Source organism: Wyeomyia smithii, chromosome 3 (genome assembly GCF_029784165.1).
Source record: "Wyeomyia smithii strain HCP4-BCI-WySm-NY-G18 chromosome 3, ASM2978416v1, whole genome shotgun sequence".
Lineage (NCBI taxonomy): Eukaryota > Metazoa > Arthropoda > Insecta > Diptera > Culicidae > Wyeomyia > Wyeomyia smithii.
The window spans coordinates 184,773,198-184,800,548 of record NC_073696.1 but is presented as its reverse complement, the minus strand read 5'-3'; the positions used below and the strand labels follow the sequence as shown (position 1 = coordinate 184,800,548).

The 27,351-nt window shown below is 38.1% G+C and overlaps 3 protein-coding genes and 1 pseudogene across 15 annotated transcripts in view; 3 read left to right on the top strand and 1 right to left on the bottom strand.

Moving 5' to 3' along the window:
• The window catches only part of LOC129727325 (flotillin-2), a 380,442-nt gene that overhangs the window by 52,307 nt on the left and 300,784 nt on the right, over positions 1-27,351 (bottom strand). The gene's annotated exons all lie outside the window — the stretch shown is intronic.
• On the top strand, positions 1,184-26,068 carry LOC129727316 (glucose dehydrogenase [FAD, quinone]-like). 9 transcript variants are annotated; one of them, XM_055685034.1, is made up of 3 exons: positions 1,184-1,315; positions 14,773-15,094; positions 15,780-17,510. In XM_055685034.1, the coding sequence occupies exons 2-3, from the start codon at positions 14,804-14,806 to the stop codon at positions 17,385-17,387; spliced, it is 1,899 nt and encodes a 632-aa protein (XP_055541009.1). In that variant the 5' UTR covers positions 1,184-1,315; positions 14,773-14,803; the 3' UTR covers positions 17,388-17,510. The 9 variants fall into 9 exon arrangements, with proteins under 9 accessions (XP_055541009.1, XP_055541012.1, XP_055541011.1 ...); XM_055685037.1 differs by lacking the exons at positions 1,184-1,315; positions 15,780-17,510 and adding exons at positions 3,380-3,477; positions 24,185-26,068; XM_055685036.1 differs by lacking the exons at positions 1,184-1,315; positions 15,780-17,510 and adding exons at positions 3,380-3,477; positions 22,373-24,176.
• Positions 17,649-20,539, top strand: LOC129727323 (glucose dehydrogenase [FAD, quinone]-like; annotated as a pseudogene).
• Positions 20,679-22,338, top strand: LOC129727324 (glucose dehydrogenase [FAD, quinone]-like). The gene has a single exon (XM_055685049.1). It carries the CDS (start codon positions 20,679-20,681, stop codon positions 22,239-22,241), a length of 1,563 nt encoding a protein of 520 aa, XP_055541024.1. The 3' UTR covers positions 22,242-22,338.

The window sequence follows — 27,351 nt, the reverse complement described above, 5'->3', positions numbered from 1 at the left end:
TTTTTTTGTGTACATTGATGCGGTTACTAAAATTTTACAACCTGGCACACGATTATTGTACGCAGATGAAATAATTTTTCAAGTTATTGAGAACCATGATGATTGCTGTAGATTTCAAACGTTACTCGACTAGTTCAACGACTGGTGCCTACGCAACTACATGATTTCAAGTTTTTCCAAATGTACCGTGATCGGCTTCGAGCGCAAAAAACAGCCGTTGTTGTTTGACTATCGTATTGCTGGCTCTTCTTTACATCGTAGCAACGTTGTCACTGATTTGGATGTTCTGCTGGACACTAAACCATCATTTAAGCAGCATTATTCTACGATTATCAACAAAGTAAATCGTAAACTAGGGTTATTATTTAGGATTGGATAGGAGTTTCATGATCTTGGTACTTCGCGCATACTCCTCTGCTCTCTGGTACAGTATTTTAGAAACTGCCTGTGTTGTTTGGGACCCGTACTACGATTTCTGGATACGGCGAATCGAGCGCATTCAAAAGCTCTTTATCTGGAAAATTTGTCGCAGATTGTCATGGAGGAACCCTGATCGTCTGCCGTCTTACGCAAGCCTTTGCCTGCTGGTTAGAATAAGACCCCTTGAAGAGCGTAGCTAGGACAGTTCATAAAGTTGCTATGATTGCCCTGCTATCTTGACACTGCTTTAGCTACAATGCCCTCTCTTCGTCCCCAACGTCATCAGCGATTATCGCAGACAAACACAAACCGCAAGAACAATAGCCAGCACTACTGTGATATCTGTGTATAAGTTTTTGTGCCAGTGTCTTTCAAGGTGGCTTTTCCAAGCCCATGTACTCATTCATTAAAACTTCTAATCAGATGGATTTATTCAATAAATAATAATAATAAATTTCACCATTTATTGCGCCCACCTTAACTGAAGAGCAGTTTCGAGCAGTGAGAAGGGGCCTATAATACTGAAATATTATAATATAGAAAGCGCATATGTTTACAAATATTTAATACAGATTGAGAGAGAAATGATGTAACCGTTATTTTCCAATTCCCATCTCTCTGAATGTCGCTCACACTATGTACGAATTGTAGGAAATCCTTTTCCTTTGTCTGTTCTGTGAGTCATACAGTCTGCCTCGCTTGAATCACGCGTTGTTAGATTCTTAGTAGCTAACGTTCAACGATTAATAGTTCTTTGAATTGAAAAAAAAAACAAAAGGATCTTTCTATTTAATGAAAAGTATATGCCAGTACAATGTAATAAATGGTGGAAATCTAAGAAAACCAAATACGTGTTATTATTACAGCGTGGCAATAATTAAATTTGGAATCGCAGGTAGGTCTAGGATAAGAAACAACCTACGTGTTCCAATCCGATTACACATTTTCGGCGACAGTATTACCGTACTTATAGATAACTATTATCAGCCGGTATTCCTCGGTTAAATTGGACTGTTTCTTATCTGTTTTGTGGTTTGGTGGAAACTTTTTTCAAAAACATGAACATAATATAAGATATGCCCTGTTCAAATTGCTCTATTCTATCAATCCTACCTAGAATTCGAGGATTTGTATTAATTTTCAAAATCGGTTGAAGCATAGCTTCCCGAATATTCTGCTCGCATTTCACCACTCCGAAAGCGATTTCATGCAGTGAAGTACACAATTATTTGCACATTCTGGTTAACAATGAGCTCTATCACAGACTAGTAGGAGTAGGAGAATCGTTATTCAAACAGTAATTCTATTTATTTGCAAAATAATGCTTACAGCAGTGTTTCAGCTCATTTTCAAAATGTAGTATATTTTTAGAAAATAGTTAACATTCTGTATGTTTATTTTCTGTTTACCTTATGTCTGCACATATCAATCCTTCAAATGCACACTCAATATAATCAGCGATCCATGAGTAACAATGTATCAGCAAGTATGCTCCTCACTGTACTTCTTTGGTTATTCTTCTCTCTTGGTTGCCGCATACACTGAGAGAAAAACACTTAAGAATTTCATAAGTTCAAATTTATGAAAATGCATAATTTTGATTTCATTAAACACTTATGCATTACATATCAACGCGTATAAATTTCATAAGTCTACCTTAAAATTTTCATGTAAACGTTATATGTATTTCATACGCGTAACTTATGATTTTTATAAACGTCAACATTGTGAAAATTCCATAATTATATCTTATACAACCTGTAAAATGGTGGACCAGGATTGCATCATTCTTAATGAGCCGAGTTTAATCGACGATTTCATTACTAGTGCACCGTCAAATAAGTGTTTTAAGTTTATCGAACTAGTTTCATTGAGTGGAGATGGGAGCGGGGGCCTAGTGTGGTTGGTAACGTCTCCGCCAACCACGCTCGACGCCTGGGTTCGAATCCCACCGCCGACATAGGTGTCGATGGTTGTGAGGTGGCGTGATCCACTCACAACCAACCCAACTGGTCTAGATTCAATCCTAGCCGACACCGGGAGATTTTCTGAGGCGAAAAATCTCTGGGATCACGCCTTCCATCGCAGAGGAAGTAAAGCCGTTGGCGCCGGTCCGTTAATAAACGGGTCGTGAGTTATGGTCCTGGGTGTGGAGTCGTCTCCCTGGGCGTCGGTGATTGGCCACAACAGTGGCGGAACTAGACCGACGGTAAATAAGCGAGAATAACAAAAAAAAAATTGAGTGGAGAAGCTTTTATTGGTACGCGCGCAGGTTATTTGAAAATAGGGGATACAAAGTTATTCTAGAACTGGGTTGAAAATTGGAGGGAAAAATTGTAAGTACCTATCTACAAATCATTTATTATTCTAGCAACTACGAAATATCATTTTTATTATTTTAGCAATCCCGAAGTATTATATTCGTTGAAGAGGCTAACGCTGACGCTGAAGACATTCAGCAAGAGAAATCAAAGGCAAACATGTTAGCATAAGATACTTCAAATGTTTTGAGTTTTATTTGTTATTTATTGAAAATGCATATTTATAAATAAAACTGTTTTGAGTACCTTCCGAAAATAAAAATCTAATTGTATGAAGTAAAAGAACAGGCATGCGTTTTATAACCTAACAGTTATGAATTTCATGGCAACAATTATGAGCTTTATAACTTGAAACTAATTATATTCATATCAATATCTCCATTAAATTCATATTGAAAAGCTATGATTTCGATATGTCTGTTTTTATAACATGCATACATACGACCAATAAATTTCACAATTATGACTTATGAAAATCGTTAGTGGTCGAAAATCAATTTCCCCTCCAATTCATAAGACAAACTTATGACTTCCATAGGAGATCCTTGTGGCGCGAAAACTTAAGGGGTTCTTATGGAATTCAATAGTTATTTTCTCTCGGTGTACATGTCCGGTATAAAGAAACACACTTAACCGGCGAAGTAGCTCAGTAAGTGATTTGTAATAGAAACGCTCGGATGTCCGTTGAATAAAGATAACGAAGTTCGTGAAGCGTGTCAGGGTTTTCAAGGTCATCGTAAGTGTTCTGTACTAGTGATGCAAATTTTGACTAGTCCTTAAGTTCGTTGTTGTTTGCAATGCGAGAACATTGCTCAGAAGCTTAGTTCAGAAAGAAGTTAATGATAGACGAGAAGCTTTAGGTGAAAACTCCCAACGAAAACAATTCGGAAAGGTGTACCGCCAAGAAGTAATGTAGATGCATTTCAGCAAGTATCAGAGCATTCTAATGCAATCGGTTTGAATCAAGTTTTGGAGTATTATTATGAAAAAAGAAGATTCTCTTCTCGAGATGGTTTGTGGCTAATCAACATGTAATAACGAAAATTCGTGAAATAATATTTATTTATTTACAACTGCATCCGGTAATACTGATGAGGCCATAATTGGAGACATAACCGTATGCTCGTCCAAGAGACTGTACAGCTGAAGTGAGTGTGCTTGTGCTTTCTCGCAGCTGGACCAAACTGGATATCCGTAGAAGAAGTGCATAAGTGCATTTTACTGAGATAAGGAAACACGGATCGCTTTAAATATTTTTTTTTTCATAAAACGTACTATTAGCAAGAACATCGATGGTTACCGCCGATCGGCATCAAAACAAAGAGTTAGAGTAACTTCAGATATAGCATTTGCTCTACGTACTTGTATCAGCTTGTATCAAGAACGCCTTTTCAAGGTCAGTGTACTCAATACCCAGCCACTGTTGCAGTATCACGCGAAACTTGAAAAACAGGTATAATGTGCTCGCGGAAAATGAGGTAAAATAGTTTCGATTTCTATTTTGTTGGTTTTTTTAAACGAAGAACAAGGCAAACCATTAAACGTGCTTTTGTTTTATTTCGAATGTGAATTAGTGAGCACCATAATTTTGAGCCAATCATAAATGAAAAATCTAGTGAATGTTGTAGTTGTACCTAACATGTTAGATAGCTGCGAATTGAATGAATATTGTGAATAAAGTTTTACATCAATATTAACCAGGTCTGAGTTCTGCAACATGCCATGCTCGATTGCAAATAAAAAGCGAAACAAATGTGTAAAATATTTCAAAGCATCAGGCCTACACTAGAGATGGTCGGGTATGGGAAATTTGTTAATGAACCCAGAGTTCCAGGCGGATGGTCCACTATGAAAAGTGCATGTCTGGTAAAGTTAAAAAAACGTCGAGTTTTATGAGAACATCGCAGCAACCTGAAATCTTAATATTATAATAAAGTCAAAGTTAACATTGTTTATAACTTGAGAAAAATTTAATAATTCATTTGCATTTGCGAATAACCTGTATTTTTTTAGTACAGATTCGGTGTCATCGATTCAATCTAAAAATCGGTATAACACAGATATTTCTGTACATCCCTGGTCACAGTGCAAACAAAGACTATGCTATCGCTGTCAAATCTCATATACATATTTGCGTCGTACCAAACATCTTAATGCACAGTAGGGAAACGGTGGCCATCCACCTGAAATTTTTTTGCGTCAGCTGTTTCATAATATTTTTCCTTTATTGCTATAACATTCAAGTGCCTAAATCCAAAATGTGGGTGCAATATCATGAGATCTGTTTTTATGACTTTTCGAAGTTGACATATGTTTTAAAAAAATTTATTACTTTGAAACAGCTTCAATGATAGCTTGGATTTTGTTGGTGTCAAAGAAAAAGTTGGTTCGTAGTTAGTTTGAATCACCTATTATGTTTAATTTAAAAAAAAAAAATTTCGCAAAATTTGGTTGATTTGAGGGGTTGTGCAAAAGCTACGTAATTTGTTTCTGTGAGGAGAACGCCCTGTGGCTAAGGGGAAAAGTGCCAAAATCATTAATAATTAGGACACGTGCTTTATGGACGGCCCCAAATAAAAAATGGAATGGAGATTGGTGTTCAGCACCCCAAAATTAAGTAAACACCAAATTTTTGTCGCATTTATCAACACTATTTTTACTTAACCAGCCTTTGTATTTAGTTGCCTTACTGTGCAATGCTCCGCGGTTTTCCTCACAGATATGAAAAAAGCCTGGCCAAAATTCCATTTAACTCAAAACGGTTGCAGGAAGAACTATTGACTTCCACATTAGAAAAAGATAGCATGATGTCATTCCCTTGGTGCAAACACTGCCGACAACTGTCAGAATAGGTCGATCTCTCGTTGAGTGAGAATGGGCAATTCCTTATTCGATCTTTCCGATTATCGACACTAAAAAAACACCTAGGTTTGAAATGTTAAAAATTAATTTCTCATAATGCACGAAAATCAAATTACCCGTACCCGACCAATTGAGAATATTTCAAACCCGTACCCGACCCGAATCCGGTGCCTTGGTTTTTAAATTACCCGTACCCGACCCGAACCCGTAAAATATTTTTTTACGTTACCCGAAACCCGACCCGAACCCGTCGAATACGGGTCGGGTACGGGTTTCGGGTAAAAATACCTGTACCAAACCATCTCTAGCCTACACTACTCGGCTTGACAGCTGCTCATATGTTGGGTCTGTTCCTGCTTTGGGCTGACAAAAAATGCATCTCGGCTGTTTTCAGTCACAATGAAATTGCACTTTTATTTTGATTTCTAATTACATTTCTTATTTCAGATTTTTTGGTGGAAGAAATATGTTTAATGGAAAACAATACCAAAATTTTATTCAAAATACAGCATAAATCAGTTATAATTATGTTCGCCTTCAGATACCTGTTTTTTTGTTGTGTGAAACATGTGAGAAGAGTATCGACCTTCTGATCATTTAACTTCTTCGTGCAGTATAAATTAATGGCTTATAGCATGATTTAAGTTATTTGACAATTTCACAATAGAATAAACTGATGGTATGATTAGTAGGTGGTATGATTAAATTTGTTATGAAGATTACTATTGTTATGTTGGAGTGAGATTTTCAAAATAATTGAATTTTTCACTAAAAGAAAAAAATCACAACACGGCAATCTTTAAAACAGTTAGTCAAAACAGTCATCTACTTTGCCAATGTTGAAAGTTACTTTGAACGCTCATTGCACTTCATGTTATCGCGTGCGTGATGACAATAGCAAAAATAAATCACTCTCTCCCTTATTCACACATGGCAACCAAAATAACGCCGGCATCGTAGGCAGAGCAAAGTGACTAAATTAACGAACTGATGATCAAAAGTATTAAATCAATATCCGATTTCATGGCATGAAATTTGTTTTTTTAGCAAGCTGAGTACTTAGATCGTATGTATGAGGAACATGCAAAAACTGTCCCAAAGTAGTTGATGAAACAGTTTTAAATTGATATAAGAATAATATAATTAACACCTATTAAAGATAAAAACATTTCCAGGGCAAAAACCGTTTGATTGATCGGTATAGTCGCCCAAGTTGTAGATAATAATTTTGTCTCTCAAAAATAATAACAATAATTATAATAATAACTGTACAAAAAATAAAAATAAGTTGTGTAATTTTCGTAGAAAAAAAAAAGATTTTCAAAAAGTGGGGATTGATATATTATGTTTTTTTTTCTTACAAAATTTTAAACTCTTTTATGATTTTTCCATGATCAGACAACAATATAAAAAATGAGATTTAAAAAATGTGCTTTTTGAGATAGATGGATAAATAATTTTATTCAATTTTTTTTCTCTTGAACGAAATTTTTCAGCGGTGTATATTTTTTTCGAAAAGACGAAATAATCAACCAAAACTTTGCCGAAGACTTCACACCGACCAAACAAACCGTTTAACTCTAAAATTATTTATCATCATCGACACCGTTTTAACATAATCTAAACACATAAAAATGCAGTTCTGTCTGTTTGTCTGATCCATACAAACTTGGAAACTACTGGCCCGATTGACCTAAAAAAATGTATGTAGGGGTTTTTGGGGCCGAGAAAGGTTCCTATGATGGGTTGAGACCGTTCTTTCCTCTGGAAGGAGAGAGTCCCATGAAAATGAAACACAAATTTCTGCACAGCTCAAAAACCAATCAAGCGAATGAAATCTAATTTTGCATGTGGAGATTTTGGGAGCAAGAAATGTTCTTGTGATAGATTGGCACCCTTCCCTACTCTAAAAGGGAGGAGCCCATACAAATGAAACACTAATTTCTGCCTATTTTAAGAACCAATCAAACAAAAGGAATCAAATTTGGAGAGTAAAGGTTTTTGAGAGCAGAAAATATTTCTGTGGTAGTTTGTCACGTCTTCCTCTTCTGGAAGGGATGGCTTTCTACAAATGAAACACAAATTCCTGCATAACTTCAAAACTAATGAAGCAAATAGAACCAAATGTTGCGTGTTCTGGGTTCTGGAAGGGAGGGGTCCGTACAAACGAAACACAAATTCCTGCCTAACTGAAGAGCTAAGAAGCAAAACCCTGGTGCTACATTCCGATTCGGAACTCGACTTTCTGTTTCTATTATACACAGGCTTCGCAACCTACTGTTTGATGTACAAGACAATTGCAAGGTTAGCACTACGACCCTACACGCAAAGTTTTTCCGTATTACTTAATAAGCAATAACGTGAAATGACTCTTAAGGTAACAAATCTGTTACTTAAAAAGCAATAAAGTTCAGCTCCAGTCAAGTAACCACACATACTGTCACATATTTAGCACGTGTTGCGGGAGTACGACTATCTAATAATTGACGTTTCAACCACATGCAAAATTTTCTCTGTCAAAAAATGCTCCCTTTCCATCTCCAGTCAAAAAACAACAGAGTCGCATATGTTGTACATGCGCTGCGAGGGCGACTGTTGCCGCAGGTTAATGAACAGCACTACTTAGAGCTGTACATCAACTCTCGACAAGACAAACCGTCATCGCAACTCAAGCCGTTCCTTCTATCTCCAATTCATCCAGTGTGTGTGTATAAGTTTGTTGTACGCATACGGAATAAAGAAATAACATGGTTAGAGTTGCCAAGCAGCATTTTTTCCCGTCATACAGTATGCAAACGTTGATAATTTCAAAGACTTCAAATGCGTCTTGGAATCACATCACGATTTGTGAACTGCGCCAGAGAAAAAATGTTCTTCTGCAGAAACACATACAAGCGTGTGGCCGTCATAATTTTTGTTACTTTTTAGTTATTACTCTTTGTGTACAATGTGCGGTCTAATACACAATAAGTAATAAAAAGTTGCACCGAAGTAACAAAATGTTCCCCCTTTGTGTTAGGTGTACTGACACTAACAGTCTCTACCGAGCCGAGACACGAAACCACCACGACTGGCTTGTTAGACCAGCATCGTACCTCAAGACCATTAGTGTTTTATCGTGGTTATCGCCGCATCTATTTGATTGCTTCTTGTGATCGACAGTTTTCGGCGGATTAAATAAACTAAACTACATTTGCCAGTTTGTCCGCTTCTTTCACATCCTTTGTGTTTCGCATGCTTTCTGTCTTAGGTCAGCATCGGTTAGTTTTAAAGCTCTATCTACTACAGCTATCACTGTGTTTTTCTTGTGACAGAAAGGGCTGTCCGATTTGAAGTCCAGATACCTACCGTCTGGATCTTTGGGGAACCATTCAGTCGATATCTTTCCATCGCTTTTTCGTAGGATAGTGTCTAAAAACTTCAGCTTCCCTTCTGCTTCCATTTCGATTGTGAACTGCAGTCTAGGGTGAAAACTATTGAACACTGCAAGAATTTCATGTGTGTTTTCGCGTTTAGCACCCATCAAGCAGTCATCCACGTAGCGCCTAAAGAAATCCGGTTTTATCTTTAGGCGCTACGTGGATGACTGCTTGATGGGTGCTAAACGCGAAAACACAGATGAAATTCTTGCAGTGTTCAATAGTTTTCACCCTAGACTGCAGTTCACAATCGAAATGGAAGCAGAAGGGAAGCTGAAGTTTTTAGACACTATCCTACGAAAAAGCGATGGAAATATATCGACTGAATGGTTCCCCAAAGATCCAAACGGTAGGTATCTGGACTTCAAATCGGACAGCCCTTTCTGTCACAAGAAAAACACAGTGATAGCTGTAGTAGATAGAGCTTTAAAACTAACCGATGCTGACCTAAGACAGAAAGCATTAGAAGTTGTCAAAAACATAATGAATAAAAATAATTATCCTGTTTTCTTTGTAAAAAATGTTATAGAGCAAAGATTGCATAAAATGTACAACAGTCTGGAAAAACCAAATGTAATTAAGAATGAACGCTTTGTCACTATACCGTACATAACAGGCTTAGGAGAAAAACTAGCTAGGTACCTAAAACAATTTGGGATTGATGTTGCTTATAGGCCACTTGACAAAATTAAAAACATATTGTTCACAAAAACTAAAGACAAAATTCCAAAAGACAAAAACACAAACGTGGTATATGAGATTAACTGTGGTCAATGTAACAAATCATAGATCGGAGAAACGAGCCAGTTTTTGTATAAGAGATTGGAACAACACAAATATAATATTGAGACGAAAAACATCGGAGGCACAGGCTTAGCCCAACATACTTTAGAAACAGGGCATGAGTTTGATTTCGACAAAACTAAAATTAAAGAAAAGGTATCTAAGCACAATACAAGACTAATAGCTGAAACATTTCATATTAAAGTTAGAGGATATGATATGATATGATGATAACGTTGTTAACAAACAAAAAGACTCTATAATTTTCAAAGCTGCATACAACCCTATAATTTGCAAACTAAAAACAGGAAAAGGAAGAAAATTAGATAAACGAAAACAAAACAGTAGTTGTGGTGTGTACAGTAAGTCGTAAAGTTTGTATGTTTGAAATTTGTGTTTTTGTTCTGAATGTATATTAAATAAAGTTAATTTTAGAGTCCGCTGATGATGAGTGAAAGCCAGTAGTAACTCGAAACGTACGGACAAACTGGCAAATGTAGTTTAATTTATTTAATCCGCCGAAAAATGTCGATCACAAGAAGCAATCAAGTTATCAAGTAACTAAATTTGGCATGTAAAGTTTTTAAGAGCAAGAAATATTTTTATAGTGGTCCTATACAAATCAAACACTAATTTTTGCATAACTCGGTTACTAATGGAGCAAATGGAACCAAATTTGACATGTGGATGTTTTTGAGGGCAAAAATGTTTCTGTGATGGATGGAACTTTTGGTTATTGAAAAACAGTTGAAAATGACCCAATCTACCATACCATCTCCGAAATCAGAATAATGCCCCGATCCCAGAAATAGACTCCGCATGCGACTTCCGGTGTCTGGATGGGTATTTCCGGAATCGTAATAGTTCACAGAGGCCATAAATCGACCTCAGACATCACTTTGAATTCTAAGATGACGACTTCCGGTTTTTAAAAAAACAGCCCAAAATGACCGATTTCCACCTCATTTGTTTTTTTTTGAACCAGAATGATACACAGAAGTAGAAAATCGACCATAGACACCATTTTTAATTCTAAGATTGCAACTTCCGGTGTCAAATACCATCCAATATAAATATTTACGCAACCAGAATGACGCCCAGAGGCCAGAATTGACTTCGCATACCATTCTAGAATCCAATATGACTACTTCCGATTTCTGGAAAACACCCGAAAGTGATATACACTAAGGTCGCTTTTTACGCGTTTTTTTTCACGCGGCTTTTTTACGCGGATTAAAGAGTTTACGCGGATTCTGGAATTTACGCGGATTCCGGAATTTGGGCGGTTTTTTACTCGGATTTCGGTTTCTCTTCACTCAGATCGCAGAAATAACGCAGGTTTTTTTACGCGGATTCCGGAATTAACGCGATTTTTTTTCACGGATTCCGGAATTTACGCGGTATTTTTTTCACGCGGATTTCGGTTTCTCTTCACTCAAATCGCAGAAATAACGGCGGTTTTTTTTCGCGGCACGTTTCCCCCGCGTAAGAAACGACTTTAGTGTAATTCCACCCAATATGGGTATTTACGTAATCGTCATAATGTACAGAAACCAACAATTGACCTCAGGCACCATTTTAAATTCTAAGATGGCGACTTTCGGTTTCTGGAAAACACTTACCCAGTCCAAAATGACTGAATACCACCCTATATGGATATTTTCGGAATGAGAAAATACTCGAACACCAACCATTATGGGTATTTCCAGAAATGAGGATAAGTATGGGAGTCAAAAGGCGAGGATGTTATCCTTCCGATAAAACCAATCATTGCAAACAAATTGTCTTTTGAGTTTGAACGTATTCAATAACAATAACTAATCAGTCATGCATTGGCAGACTCTAAACAAATCGCAAAGTCAATCTTTGCTTGTAAGTAGGATCAATTGAAAATGTTTGAAATTAGAAATAAGAAAAAATTTTATGTTTTCATTAAACTTTACTGAATTTGAGAAGTAAATAATTAATAATTCTTTAGGCTGTATGACGAGTTTGAGACATCATCTCTGCATGGCCAACATGTAAGACTGTACATAAAAGTCAAGGAAATTAAAGTCCGACGAGCAGGAAGGTCGCAAAGTCTTATCGAGAGATCATTCAAATTCTCCCAACACCAAGCTTGGGCGATATTCGCCGTGTGCACCGGTGCACCGTCCTGCTAAAGGACGTAATGATCCTTCCCGAAGTCCCTGGGCCACAATTTTCTTCTTTCATGTTTTTTTCTCGATAAACATCAATGTGAGCAAGTCGACACCATGCGCGTCGGTTAGCCTATATATGAATGTGAATGCACAGAATGCACATGGTGCAAACCTACAAAGATGCTTCGCAAACAAATTTTTTCGCATTATTTAGCTAGAAGTTTTATAAAATTTGCACAATCAAATATTTCCTAAACTATCTTGCGCCCCAAATAATTCTTTTAAATTGACAATTATGGTAACGACTGTTTCCACATTATCGGTCATACCTAAAATTTGAGTTAATCTTGCGCTTTAAACGAGAGTTAGATTTCACCAGGTCTGCTCTTCGATCTCACTCGCAAGCTCACATAAAAGTTAAAAAAAAGTTGAAAATAAAAAAAGGTCGTCTAACGTCTACCTAATGTGATTATGTAATCTTTATGCAATATTCCCAGCCAACAATTTGGTCCGTATATTTCAGTTGTTGTTGAGATATAAGCACCCTTGTACAATATGATAAAGTTGTATATAACGTTTTATATGAGCTTATAAGTACCAAAGTGGAGGCAATATACGTACAAAGATGGTTCGCACAGTTAAAGATATACAACTTTTTATTCCATTTTTTACAATTCTATAACAATTACCTTTTGCATAAAATCTAAGGTATGAACAACTCTGTTTGCTACTTAGTACGTTTTCCTGTTGCCATAATTCTAGCATACATACAATTCCGTTTCACCCGTATTGTGATTCTGTTACGATGCTCTACGAACTTAAACGCAGCAGTGTGTAACCTGTACTGCGAGTAAATTTTGCATTATATACAAACTAAAATTTTCAAATAATAAAAAAAAACATAAAATTGAGTAGTAACAATTTCATTTATATTTTTTTTTTGATGAGAAGTACGCGTACCATTAACTTAGTACATTCTTTGGTATGTATTAATGATTGAGGTTGGATGCGGCATTTTTCTTTATTATATTTTACAAGGCTGTGTTCAGCCTCGAGCCCCCAACGTTCCGATCACTACTCTTATTTCCTATCTTCAGAGTCATTTTACGATGCTGCATGTCAACGAATTTTATCTAGTACTGTTGAACGCCTCAAATCGTATATAATGTCACTTATTGTCTTCAATGTTGATCTATTTATAGACTCTGATGTTAATATGTAACTCAATATTGCCTCATATACGAAGGAATTATAATATGCGATCTGCATTGATCTTCTTTTTAACTTTTTGGCGGTTCAAGCAATTGCAATCAACAAACGTTAAAAATCTTTCAAGGCGTTGCCCATGTTTATGTAAAACCCGACTGTGTGTGTCATTTTTTTGGGTGATTTTTATTTTAGTCAAAACTGCGTTCATGATTCATACCCAATTCTTTAAATCTTTTAGGAACTAGATTTTAAAAACCAGAGTTGCTGAAAGGGACATTTGACAATTTGACATAAAAATGGTATCGTTCTTTACTATTCAACGATTTCGTGTTTCATAATAGACTATTTTAACTGTCACGAAAAAGTAAATTGTTTCAAATTCATTATGCAATCCTCTTACAACTGTTATAGGAGTTTTCAAGGAATATGAATATCAACGTGTATCATATAAAATAGAAATCCTACAATTTTGCACTGCAATTAAGTTTAGTACTGTAGACAACTATACTGCGATGAAACCTGATTTTTTGTGTGCATTTATACGAGGAAAAATATGCAGTCATATATCACGGATTGTACGACCCATATATGATGAAAGATAATTTGAACTGGTTATAACATGAACTTTATACAATTTCGATTGAAATTGGATGTTTATACGATTTTGTATTGCCATTTTAATACGATTTCTGGTTATCTGGGATTCTCTTTTAATGTTTTTTGTTATTGCACTACTTTTATGTTTGCGATCTGCTGTTTGTACCCCATGCATTATCACAAGAAACGGAGTGATTTCTGTACACATCTTTTATTAACTAGAGTGACATATGGCTGCTGCAAGCGTATTACACTAATTAATTTACTGCCTTTACCGAGCAAATGGAATATGATAACGAAAAGCACACTGTTATAATGAACAGGGCAGTATCAGCGGTGAATGTGGGTCTGCTATACAAATCCGATGAGTAAAGTACGATTACCTAAGCGATCACTTTCCCTGAGGCGCCTGAAAAATTATTTGCTTCCAACCACAAAGTATGTTAAAGAGCGACGGTGTACCTGTAAATAAAAGGAAAAAAAACTTTTAATTAAGCTAGAACTTTTTGTAATAATCTACGAATAGAATTAGGATAGAATCTATGAATTCGATTTCAACATCTAAAAATGATAAATTATACCCCAAAAATGTGTCATCATTTTATAGATTTAAAAAAAACAGTGAATTCTAATAAAATCGAATTTTTGCTTAGTCACATTACGAGAAAACTTATTGTTGCAGTCTACCAAAACAAATCAACACAACCAAACACAGTAGCGGTTGTGTTGCCAGTCTAATAAGTAGTCAATGTATGCATCTGTCAGTTAGAGCGTCAAACCTATAAATATTCGCCGGTCATCACACAGACCCTTGTTGTCTTTTCAACAAGCGTAAACAATTGTTGGGGTGTTCGCTATCATACCGCAAATAGTTGTAAAGGCACCGGTATTCTATAAAGTTGCGTACAAACAGCTCCGTCCGCTTAGAGCAACAGTAGAACTCAATCAAGCAGGATTACCCGAGAATCTACCGACTTGGCCAACGTTGTGAAGCTGTTAATAAGAGTTTATTTTTTACAGATCGGTCTAAGTCCGACTTGAGCGTAGCGCAATGGAGGCACTACTCAACAGTCAATGTGCGGCGCAAAGTCTGGGGCCTGCCAACCAGCTATTTGCGATGCTGATCCAAACCATTATGGCGGCACAGTGTAGTATTTCACCACCGGACATGTGGCCCAAGGATTACGGACCAACAGCCCTAGCGGAAGGTTTGGGCGAATACGACTTTATCATAGTGGGTGCCGGATCGGCCGGTTCGGTAGTGGCCAATCGTTTGTCGGAAAACCCCGATTGGAAGATTCTGCTCCTGGAGGCCGGTGGTGATCCACCGATTGAATCTGAGGTATTTCTATTTTCGTACTCATCTCTGTTAGGTTGCAATGCATGCGAGTGTGAAGCCAACTAACGAATACTAACAATTTCATGTTTCCATTGTGTTCATTAACCGAAAATTTGCTTTACTAAGTGGGTGATGGAGTTTAAGGCTTTGCTGTAGAATTAAAGTATTAACGAAATGAAGATAGATTTTCATAGGATATGATGATTAACATAACAAAAAGAAAAAAAGAGAGAGATATAACCGAGAACGTTTTCATGGGTTTGCTAATTCGTTCTTATAATAAGGAGAAGTTTGGGAAATGTTGAACTTCATGACACAATTATGAATGAAACATCAAGCAAAGCGCTGGAGAAGTCATTTCATTAACGTCATTAACACTGCTGCTAACGTCGTTAGAGTGGTTTTGCTAGACTAAACGCGGTATGGGTGCATTTTTAATCAATAAACAAGCTATTGACTAGTTTTGTGAAGAAGTAATTTTACATTGTGAGAAGTGTTGCCCTGAAGTTTAACGTGTCTGCTGTTCGTCATGTGATTATGGCTGTAACAATTATCATTAATTACATATATCAAAACAGATTGGCAACCAAAATTTCGTTTCAAACAACATTTAATTGTTATTTTTCTGAAGAAATGTTTGGTGTCACATATTTGCTAACTATGATTATGCAGGATACATTTCTTGTAGCTGGTACCATTATTCTTCTATCTACAAAACACTACACACGATTGGGCCTACACAGTAGAGAAGTCGAAACGGGCGTGCAAAAGTATGCCGAACGGATGCTTCTGGCCGCGTGGTAAATTACTGGGTGGTTCTGGCGCGATAAATGTGATGGTATACATCAGAGGTAATCGACGCGACTACGATCAGTGGGAACAACAGGGCAACACGGGGTGGGGATGGAAGCACGCGTTGGAGTATTTCAAAAAATCCGAAAACAACGTGAATCCGTTGATAGCTGATTCGGATGGCGGAAAATTCCACGGCAAAGGAGGATATCTTACGGTGGATTCATTCGAAACTGATACTGAACTCGTGGACCTCATGATCAAAGGAGCGAAGGAAATTGGATACACCGAGGTTATGGATATGAATGCCGAAACTCATATCGGTTTCAATAGAATACAAGGTACTATCGTAGACGGGACACGCTGTAGCCCAGCAAAGGCGTTTTTGTCGTCAATAAAGGATCGACCCAACCTGCATGTTATTAAGCACGCAACAGCAACGCAGGTGCTCTTTAATCCGGATAAAAGCGTGAGTGGTGTGAAATTTTTGTTAAATGAGAAAGACGAGTTGCAAGTCAATGTTCGGAAGGAAGTAATACTGTCTGGTGGTGCAATCAACAGTCCCCAGTTACTGATGTTGTCCGGAATAGGCCGCGAAAAAGATTTACGGAAGCACGGTATCACTACAATCTCTAACCTAAGTGTTGGAAAAAATCTTCAGGATCATAATGTCGTGCCTATCTACTATAAAGTGTATGGGTCCACTGGAGTACCATTCGACATCAAATCGGAATACGTGGATCATTTATATGAATTTCTCACTAAGCGTAGCGGTCCTCTATCAAATCACGGATTGTCGGGACTAACTGGATTTGTGAATACTGTCAATAGCACTGATCCCTTTCCGGACATTCAATATCATTACTTCATGGGTAGGAAACAATCCGGACTAACAAAGCAAATTATTAGCCTTATTGGATATGAAGATGCCGTCATGAATTCGCTGTTGGTAGCTGAGGAGCAAGCGGACCTTATCGGAATATACGTCGTTTTATTAAATCCCAAATCGTGGGGAAAATTAAAACTTAGAACGAGCAATCCGCTAGACAAACCATTGATAGACGCAGGTTATCTTTACCACATGGATGACATCAGGTCAGTGATAGGAGGAATTCGTATACAGCAGAAAATAATGAGCTCGTCTGCCCTGAGAAGCGCAGAGCCTGAGCTTGTGCAAGTTAACATACCGGGTTGTGCAGCGTTGACGTATGATACCGACCAATATTGGGAGTGCTACGTTCGCCATATGGCTTCCACACTATACCACCCGTCCGGGACAGCGAAAATGGGGCCGGATACGGATATGGAAGCTGTTGTTGATCCCAGACTTAGAGTACGAGGTGTGAAAGGATTGCGAGTAGCAGATGCAAGCATAATGCCGGCAGTTGTTAGCGGTAATACCAACGCACCGACCATGATGATCGGGGAAAAGGTGGCTGACATGATTAAGGAAGACAACGGAATGACGGTCGAAGAGTTGACTGCACACAAAGATGAATTATAAAATGTCTCGAATAATTTAGCGCTTAAGATCAAAATATAAATTTATTACTAGGGTTTTGAACAAAAACCGTCTGAGTCGCTTTTGGATACTGAGAAATGAATAAAATACACTAATGGATTGATACTGATTGATTGGTAGTTTAATATGTTGCAAATAAAGATGTTGGAGCAGTTATAAAAAGAAAATCCCAGCGATTCCACAGTTTCTGCAAAAGGTCAATGCAATCAAACCAACGATTTCAAGGGAGCCATCAGAAAACGTGAACCTGATCGTGTTTCATCCTTTGTCGTAGGATATTCCAACAAAATTTTAACTGAACAATTATACTTTCATATGCCATGCAATGCGATGGCAATAATTATGCAATGCGAGATTTACGTCATTTCGGTTGACTGAAATTGATTATAACTAAATTAATCATCCAGGAGTATAGAGTAAATAAAATGTGAGACCGATACACAAATCTCAACCAGAAAGAAACACCTATCACAACTTGTGATATCGTCTACCTGAAATGATTGACCAGAAAAAAGCCTGTTGAAAACAGAGATGAAGACACCTACTAAGCACAAACAAGATTCATGTTGCCAACAGATAGACCGCTAAGATGAATTTCTAAGTGTAATGTCTAAATTTTGAAGCACAGACTTTAAACAAAATACGAGAAATGTTTGATTGGCGTCAAAACAAAATTGTCTAAAAGTAAAACGTTCGCCGAAAATTAAATCATTCACTCAACTACAAAGCCTAGAGTTCACAAAATGGCATTTCGTTTGAAAAAAAATAAAAATAAAAATACGAGTTCATATGTGACATCAAGCAAAAGAGTGATGCGTAAGAACACCAGTGCAGCAGGGATGGGATGCGACTGAAGAGCAACGACCCGAGATCGATTGAAGTAGAACAATCATCGAAATTGATTACTTTTTCTTTACGGCTGTATAAGTAAGGACACCAGTGCAGCAGGGCATTTGTTAGACTCAAATTAGACGACCAAAGAGTATTAGTTACACGATACAGAATTATTTAGCATAGCAGACTTAATATCGAGTAGCTATTTTGTATTAATCAATAGTCCTATTCAAAGTTTAACGGTTGTGGTCGTGGTCAATTGTCATTAACATTGAAATAAATAACTCAATCAGGTTTTGGAAAAAGAATCAATACTCAACATCGTCATTCAGATGAAATCGTGTTGATGCACTAGTTACGTTTCGGTGGCAAGTGTGTTAAAGTAAATGTTTCTCATCGAAGGTATTTACTGACTAACAACACGGACGATGTTCAACGCAACAACTGCCTTGAGGGTAAGCACAGTTTACGCACTGGCTTGTGTGGTATAAAAAATACGTCAAAGATGATTTATGCAAATTGAGAAGTTTTTTTTAGAAGTTCCACTAGCTTACAACTTTCTGTTCTGTGTGTCAGTTGAAAAAAAAACAGGACAGCTATAATTTTTTGAAGTTTTTTATCTGTGAGTGGTTAAACTCGAGCACTGCTTTCATGTGACACTTGTTGGGGGTATAAGATAAAACAAACATTCCCAACTCATACCGGATCGTTTCGTCCGTATAGATTATAGCGATGGTGTACGAGTTACAGCGAACCATCGTTGACTGGGAATACCATGCGGAGCGTTCAAGAATGCACAGCCTCAGTACCGTAGAGGGAGTTAGCTGGCCAAGAGGTTTGGTGCTCGGAGGCTCTGGAACAATCAACGCTATGAAATACATACGCGGAAATCGACGAGATTACGACCAGTGGGAGCTACTTGGTAATGACGGGTGGGGATGGGACAATGTTTTGAATTATTTAAAAAAATCCGAGGACAACAAAGTTGCTGTTATAGCAAATGCAAACGGTGGTAAATGGCACAACATCGGAGGATATTTAAGCATAGATTATTACGACACAAGTGATCCCATGAATAGAGTACTGATGGCTGCCGCCAAAGAAATAGGGTTCAAAAAGTTAGCAGATTTTAATGCGGATAAACATGTTGGGTATGGTAGAGCACAGTTCACCATTGTGAATGGTACTCGATGCAGTCCGGCTAAAGCTTTCTTGAGTTCAATTAAACACCGAAAAAATTTACACGTTATAAAACATGCATTTGCAACGTCACTATCCTTCAGTTCCAATGACACAGCCCAGGGTGTTAATTTTATTCTACGAAACAAGTATTCTTTACGAGCAGTAGCTAAAAAGGAGGTTGTTTTATCATTAGGAGCCGTAAACACTCCGAAAATTTTATTGCTTTCGGGAGTTGGGCAACAGTCAGACCTTAAACCTTTTGGAATACGGCAACGAATCGTATGAAAGTTGGCGAAAACCTTCAGGATCATGTTCTTGTGCCACTGTTTTTCAAGTTCAATCGTTCTGCACGACAAACAACTAACTTGACGTTAGAGCGAATTTTAAATCTTTTTACGTTCACACTTCAGAATCGTAGACAACCACTTTCGAATCACGATGTATCAAGTGTTCTGGCATTCGCGAACACTGTAAAGGCCGACGATCCATTCCCCGATGCTCAATTTGAATATTTCCTGTTCAAAAAAGGTGGTTCAACCTCGTTGCTCATAACGCGTGACCTTGGTTTCGACGAACAAATTCGACGTTCCGTACATCAAGCCGAGCTTGAGGCTGATGTAATAATGGCTAGAATCAATATTTTGAACCCAAAATCTCGAGGAAAGATCAGTTTGGCCAGTACAGATCCGTACGTGGATCCAACAATAGATGCTGGATATTTTAACGATTACGATGATTTGAAAACCCTTGTTCGAGCTATTAGAATTCATGAAGAAATGCTCGATACGAAATCATTTCGTCGTAATGAAGCTGAGCTTCATCGAATAGACATTCCCGCATGCAGATTCATTCAATACGATACGGATGAGTATTGGGAGTGTTACATTCGACATCTCACCAATACTTTGTATCATCCAGCAGGGACATGCAAAATGGGACCAGAAGACGACTTGGATGCGGTGGTGGATTCACGGTTGAAGCTTAAACATGTAAAAAATGTGCGAGTTATCGACGCTAGTATTATGCCCCTTATTGTGAGTGGCAATACCAACGCCCCGACAATCATGATTGGTGAGAAGGGTGCCGATATTATTAAGAAAGACTATGATTTTATTTAAGAACGAATGTGCGGTGACAGCCAAATTGCACTGTGTTGTATTTTGAGATATGCACTGTTGAAACTGCACCGAATAAGCGGAGGGAAGGTTTTGAATAAAATAGAATTTAATTGTCAAGATATTATTGTAGATTATTGGCATGGAATCCACTATGGTCCGAACTCGAGTTGACTGGCAGTATACTGCGGAGCGTTCTGAAGAGTCGAGCCTTAGTATAATAAATGGAACGTACTGGCCCCGGGGTAAAATGCTTGGAGGATCCAGTGCCATAAACGGAATGCAGTATATTCGTGGAAATCGTCAAGATTACAATGAATGGGAGAAACTTGGTAATCCAGGTTGGGGTTGGAACGATGTGTTAAAGTATTTCATAAAGTCGGAAAACAACCGCATTCCCGAAATCGTTAACGGGTTTGGAGGCAAGTACCATGGGGTGGGAGGTTATCTGAACATAGATTATTTTTACGGTTCGACACCGTATAACGAAATTCTTCTTCAAGCTACACGAATAGCTGGCTTCAACCAAATCGTTGATATCAATGCCGAAGAACACATAGGTTATGCAATGTTTCAATATAATATTGACGGAGCCACAAGAGATAGCTCAGCAAAAGCATTTCTCGTCCCTATTGAAGGTCGGGAGAATTTGCATATAATCAAAAATGCACTAGCGGTGTCGCTCAAATTCAGCTCAGCAAATGTTGTGCAAGGTGTTAGTATGGTAATCGGGGATCAATTTCCACTCGAAGCAATTGCAAAAAAAGAAGTTATTTTATCAGCCGGAACTGTTAACACCCCACAATTGCTTATGCTATCAGGAATAGGAAAACGGGAAGATCTCGAGCCCCTAAATATTCCAGTACGAGCTGAATTGAGTGTGGGGGAAAATTTGCAGGACCATGTCTTTGTACCTATTTTCTTTGGACTCAGAAAACTAATTACTGATATAGAACAAATAAGATGGGATACTCTAATTGATTTGTTTGAATTTACACTACGCAATCGCAGTCATCCTGTTATGTATGACAGACTCGTCAACATTGTAGGGTTTGCTAATACGAGAAGCACCACAGGGCTTTTTCCTGATGTTCAGTACTTGAATATGTTTATCGCTAGGGGCGAGGTTAATGTGGTGAATTTTTTTAGAGGGATAGGGTATGAATCGAGTATTTTGAAAATTTTGACAGAATATATACGACAGCAAACAGTCGTTGTCGTCTTGGTTACAAATATCGATCCTAGATCACGGGGTAAAATTCGTATAGAATCAGCCGATCCGTATGATCATCCATCTATCATAACAGGTTATTTAAATGAGCAAGATGACGTAGACGTAATACGGCAGGGAATTCGCATTCAGCAAGAATTGTTCGAAACGGAAACATTTAAAGAATACGATACAACTGCTTTACCTATAACACTAGCTGAATGCGACGAATTAGAATACGATTCCGACGACTACTGGGATTGCTACATACGACATATGAGTACTACATTGTACCACCAAGTGGGTACAGCAAAAATGGGTCCCGTAACTGATCCTGAATCCGTCGTTGACTCACAGCTTAGGGTACATGGAATTCAGGGGTTGCGAGTAGCTGATGCTAGTATTATGCCAACAATAACCAGCGGTAATACTAACGCTCCAACTATAATGATAGCCGAAAAGGTTTCCGATATGATTAAAAATACTCATAAATAGTATCTCTAGAGGTGTTTGTAACATTGTAGGTGTTTTAATAAAGAAGCTATTTCCGTCCTGTGACTGTGTTTCATTTCTCCAAGTTAAATCTATATGGTGAAAGGTTTTGATGAGACCTATTTCCATTCTAGATACCGGATATGTTTTTCTCAGTACAGCGAACGGAATGGGACTGGGCTTTCTTCGCGGAGCCTTCGGAATATTACAGTAAGAGTTCGGCCCAAGGTAGTTACTGGCCAAGAGGTAAGATGCTAGGGGGAAGCGGAGGACTTAACGCTATGCTTTACGTACGAGGCAATCGTAGAGATTACGATCACTGGGAGGAACTCGGTAATACCGGCTGGGGATATGATAGTGTGCTGCCCTATTTCCGAAAGTCAGAGGATAATAAGGACCCGGAGATTGCCGACTCGTTTGATGGAAAGTATCATGGTAAAGATGGGTATTTGAAAGTACAAAAGTTTCCTGTCGATGATCCCTTATTAGAGGTAGTTTTGGAAGGTGGAAGACAGTTAGGTTACAAAACTTTGAACGATATCAATGGAGAAGAGCACATCGGTTTCGCACAACTGCAGGGCACTACAGACAACGGAGCCCGCTGTAGTCCAGCAAAAGCATTTTTAGTCCCGATAAAAGATAGACCCAATCTACACATAATTAAACACGCTAGGGTAATCAATGTGGAACAGGATAAGCAGGGAGCTATCCGATGGGTTAACTTCTACCTGCAGGAGAAGCATCTTAAATCCGCGAAGGCTAGCAAAGAAGTAATCATATCCGCCGGAACAGTCAGTACACCACAAATTTTAATGCTTTCCGGTGTTGGCCCCCGATCGCTTTTAGAAGAGTTAGATATAAATGTGCTTGCAGATTTACCAGTAGGAAAAAACCTTCAGGATCACTTAATTGTACCGCTGCTATACAAGCTGAACAAATCTACGGCAAAAAATTATGACACACAAAGAGAGTACCTGAAAAACTTCATTCAGTATCTATTGCACAAAACAGGGCGTTTGGCATCACACGCCGTAACTTCGATTTCGGGCTTCGTTAACACTGTAAACGAAACGGCTAGCTATCCCGACATACAGTTCCACTTTTTCGAATTCAAGAAAGGGTCGAAGAAAACTATACTGTACACCGAAAAAGTGGGATACAACGAGGAAATTTCCGAATCATTCCTGCAGGCAACTGAAGAAGCCGATGTGTTGATGGTGTTTGTGACCCTGTTAACACCAAAATCCAGAGGGTATGTGAAGATTGCAACTGCAGACTGGAAAATATATCGCCCTCCGGAAATTTTCGCCGACTATTTGAAAGAATCCGAGGATATTGCTACGGTACGACGCGCAATTAAAATTATGCAACGTATGAGTAATACAGACGTATTCAGGGAACACGAAGCAGAGTTACATCGTATGAATATTCCGGAATGTGACAAATTGACTTACGATGGGGACGAGTACTGGGAATGTTATATACGACATATGACCATTACACTATACCATCCTGTGGGAACAGCCAGAATGGGTCCCGATGATGACCTATCGGCGGTAGTAGATGCAAGATTGAAAGTTAAAAAAGTTTCCGGATTGCGAGTGGTAGATGGTAGCATTATGCCCGTTATCGTATCCGGAAATACTAACGCACCAATAATAATGATAGGAGAAAAAGCTTCCGATTTAATCAAAGAAGACTGGTCTTCGAAAAAAGCAAAGAAGCACACCGAGTTATAAAAAAATAGTGTTTTATTGTTGTTATTTTGCATGTAAGTGTTGCTTTATACGTTCTAATGCGCAAGCCAAAATGAGTGCTAGTATCAATGTTATCACCATTTTATCATAATTACAATTCATCCATTTTTTTCGCATGCTACGTTCGGTTTTTTTCTTTTTTTCGAAAATCCTATAAATATTCAATTGACTATATATACCATTACTCAGATCCCGCTGATGCTGATGCATATGATGAATACAAGCTATAGTTGGAATTATTACGCAGAGAAAAGTCCGCTGGCAAGCAAAGGCTATAAAAATGGAAGCTACTGGCCTCGAGGTAAAATGCTGGGTGGATGCAGCGCCACTAATGCGATGTTATACGTTAGAGGCAACAGCCGCGATTACGACCGTTGGGAAGAATTAGGAAATCCAACATGGGGCTGGAAGGATGTAATGACTTATTTCAAAAAGTCAGAAGACAATGGCGCTTATCATATTCAACAAGAAAAAGCAGCCTTCCACGGTAAAGGGGGTCCGCTAAAAGTAAATCCATTCATGTCGAACGATATGGCTAAACTTCTAATCACAGAGGCCGCTGCCGAGCTAGGTCAAATCGAGGTAATGGATGTGAATAGTGATGAATTCATTGGATACTGTGTTGTTCAAGGTACAGTTCATGATGGCAAACGTTACAGCACTGCAAAAGCATTCCTGAACCCCATCAAAAATCGCGAAAATTTGCACATCATTAAAAACGCCCATGTTACGAAAATAAATGTGGACAAAGACACAGTTCAAGGTGTTTCTTTCGACATCGGAGAAAACAAAAATATTGAGGCCAAAGTCAAAAAAGAAGTTGTTCTTTCTGCCGGCTCATTGAATACACCACAAATTTTGCAACTCTCAGGAATCGGACCGAAAGAGGATCTTGAGAAGCACGAAATTCCTGTCGTGAAGGATGCTCCATTTGTGGGCGAAAACCTGCAAGATCATGTCATTGTGCCAATAGTTTTATCCTTCCATAAATCTCGTCCAATTTCAATTGCTTTAGATGAATTCATAGATAACATTTATTCGTATTTCAAATATGGTCTGGGGCCACTAGGATCTATTGCGGCAACCGATTTAATAGCGTTTGTAAACACGCAAAGTTCGTCCGCTAGATTTCCAGATATACAGTATCATCATTTTGTCTACAAAGCACGACTACCCGACTTTACCGAAGTGATTGGGAAATTTGGAATGGAAGATTATATAGTAGCACAAATAGCTGAAGCTAACAAGGGAGCAGAAATAATGAATGTGTACGTAACACTGTTGAACCCCAAATCTAAGGGAACCACAAAACTGCGTAGTTCTAATCCCTACGATCCACCAATTATTAATGCCAACTATCTAGATGATCATCGTGATGTTGCCACTCTAATCAGAGGTATTCGTTGGTTCCGAAAAATGTTGGACACCCAGAATTTCAAGGATCACGAAGTAGAAGAAGTTCACCTCAAAATTCCCGAATGCGATAAGTTAGAGTTTGAATCTGACAGCTACTGGGAGTGCTACGTGCGTTACATGTCTACCACTATCTATCATCCGGTGGGTACAGCAAAGATGGGTCCCAGCAGCGATCCAAGCGCTGTGGTGGATTCACGACTAAAATTCTATGGTCTCGAGGGACTTCGGGTCGCCGATGCCAGTGTAATGCCAAATATTGTGAGCGGTAATACTAACGCGGCAACTATAATGATAGGTGAGAAGGCGGCTGATTTCATCAAAGAGGACTACAACGATGAGAAAATTCACAGTGAGCTATAAAATAAAAAATTACACTTTTATACGGGTTAACAAAAATAATTTCAGGTGAATAGATTTAGGCTAAACTTAGACCTTACTTTACTATCACAGCATTTATCATATAAAATATAACATATTAAAACAACTATATAATTTGCAAAAAAATGCAATGATCTAAGTTGAAACTTGACGTGTCATCTGACAGCTTAGTAAATATCAATCTTAATTAGTTTGAATTACAGCAAAAGTGGTCAACAGGCAATGTTGATATTTCTTATTTCTCATCAGAAAATACAATAAACAAATCATTCCTAGTTACACACGTGTTTTTTACTCGAAAAGAACTCCATTTTTAAACAACGTTGGTAGAAAAATATCACAAATACAAAACAATTGACTTTACCGTCGTTCAAGCTTTTGTGTAGACAATTACCAGAACAAATAATGCTGTTCGAGTTGCTCTCATGATTAACTTTTGATTAAGTGGACTAATTGATAGGAAATAGTGCAACAATAATAGATGGAGTATTGTAATTGTTTCAACTAGTTTTGATTTATTTTTCTACCATTTTGAATAATTTGTATTGGGAAAGTATTTAAACATTGCTGTCAGTTAACCCTCTTCCGCTCACAAGGTTCATCATTAAAATTTATAGCTTCACGAGAAAATTCAAGCTTACCACTTTGTAGACTAACTCAAATTACTGTCAACTGTAGTATTTTGAAGAAAATGCCCAGTGATGCTCTGAGGCAGCATATAAACGTTTATGGAACAATCGTAAGCACAACAAACTATTTTATGTCAAGATATGATGATTATAATTCTTGGTGCTCTAGAGTCACCATGAGCGGGAAAGGGTTAAAAATTGGCCCCCAGTTCCTTAGATAGTAGCATACTTGGCATACTGATTTTGCTGCCAGCATAAACCGATAGCTGTTATGCACCATGAACCCCGACGTATCGTACCGAATTACGTACGATGTCGAGCACGCGTCGCGTCGCGTCGTGCCGATGATGAGCGGCGTTTGGTGACCTCTGTTGTCTACTTTCATTCTGTCTGTTAATGCACTTAGCGATTATACAATTATTGGCCTAGTTTGCTTTCACGGCTGCATAATACTAAATCAAATACAAGAAAGTGACTCTTGCCTAAATTTTTTGACAATATTTGAGAGTCCTGTCACCTAGCCGACCAAAGAACTTTGCGGCCAGACATGCAATCGCCTTTGCCGACAAAAAGACTTGACAAATCATAGAGATAGAGAACAAAATAAACAATTGATTCCGATGAAATAGGGTCGTCAAGGTAATGGTCGATGGACTTACGCGACAGGACAGGGCACGAGAGCAACGCAATATACGATTACACTGATCAACACAGGTGTCCCTAGCCATTACCGTTTTTTCAGAGATTCAAATGAATTTCCTCGTAAACATAACGTTGAAGCGACGAACCCGGCGAGCAATTTCTATACGATACTCTCACGTAAGTTGACGTGTTTTGGTAATGGCTAGGGGCACCAAAATTTATAGGAATGGTTGAATAGTAATAGTCTTTCATTTTTTGAAGTAGAATACTTCTCTCAGGAAGTTCGGCTAC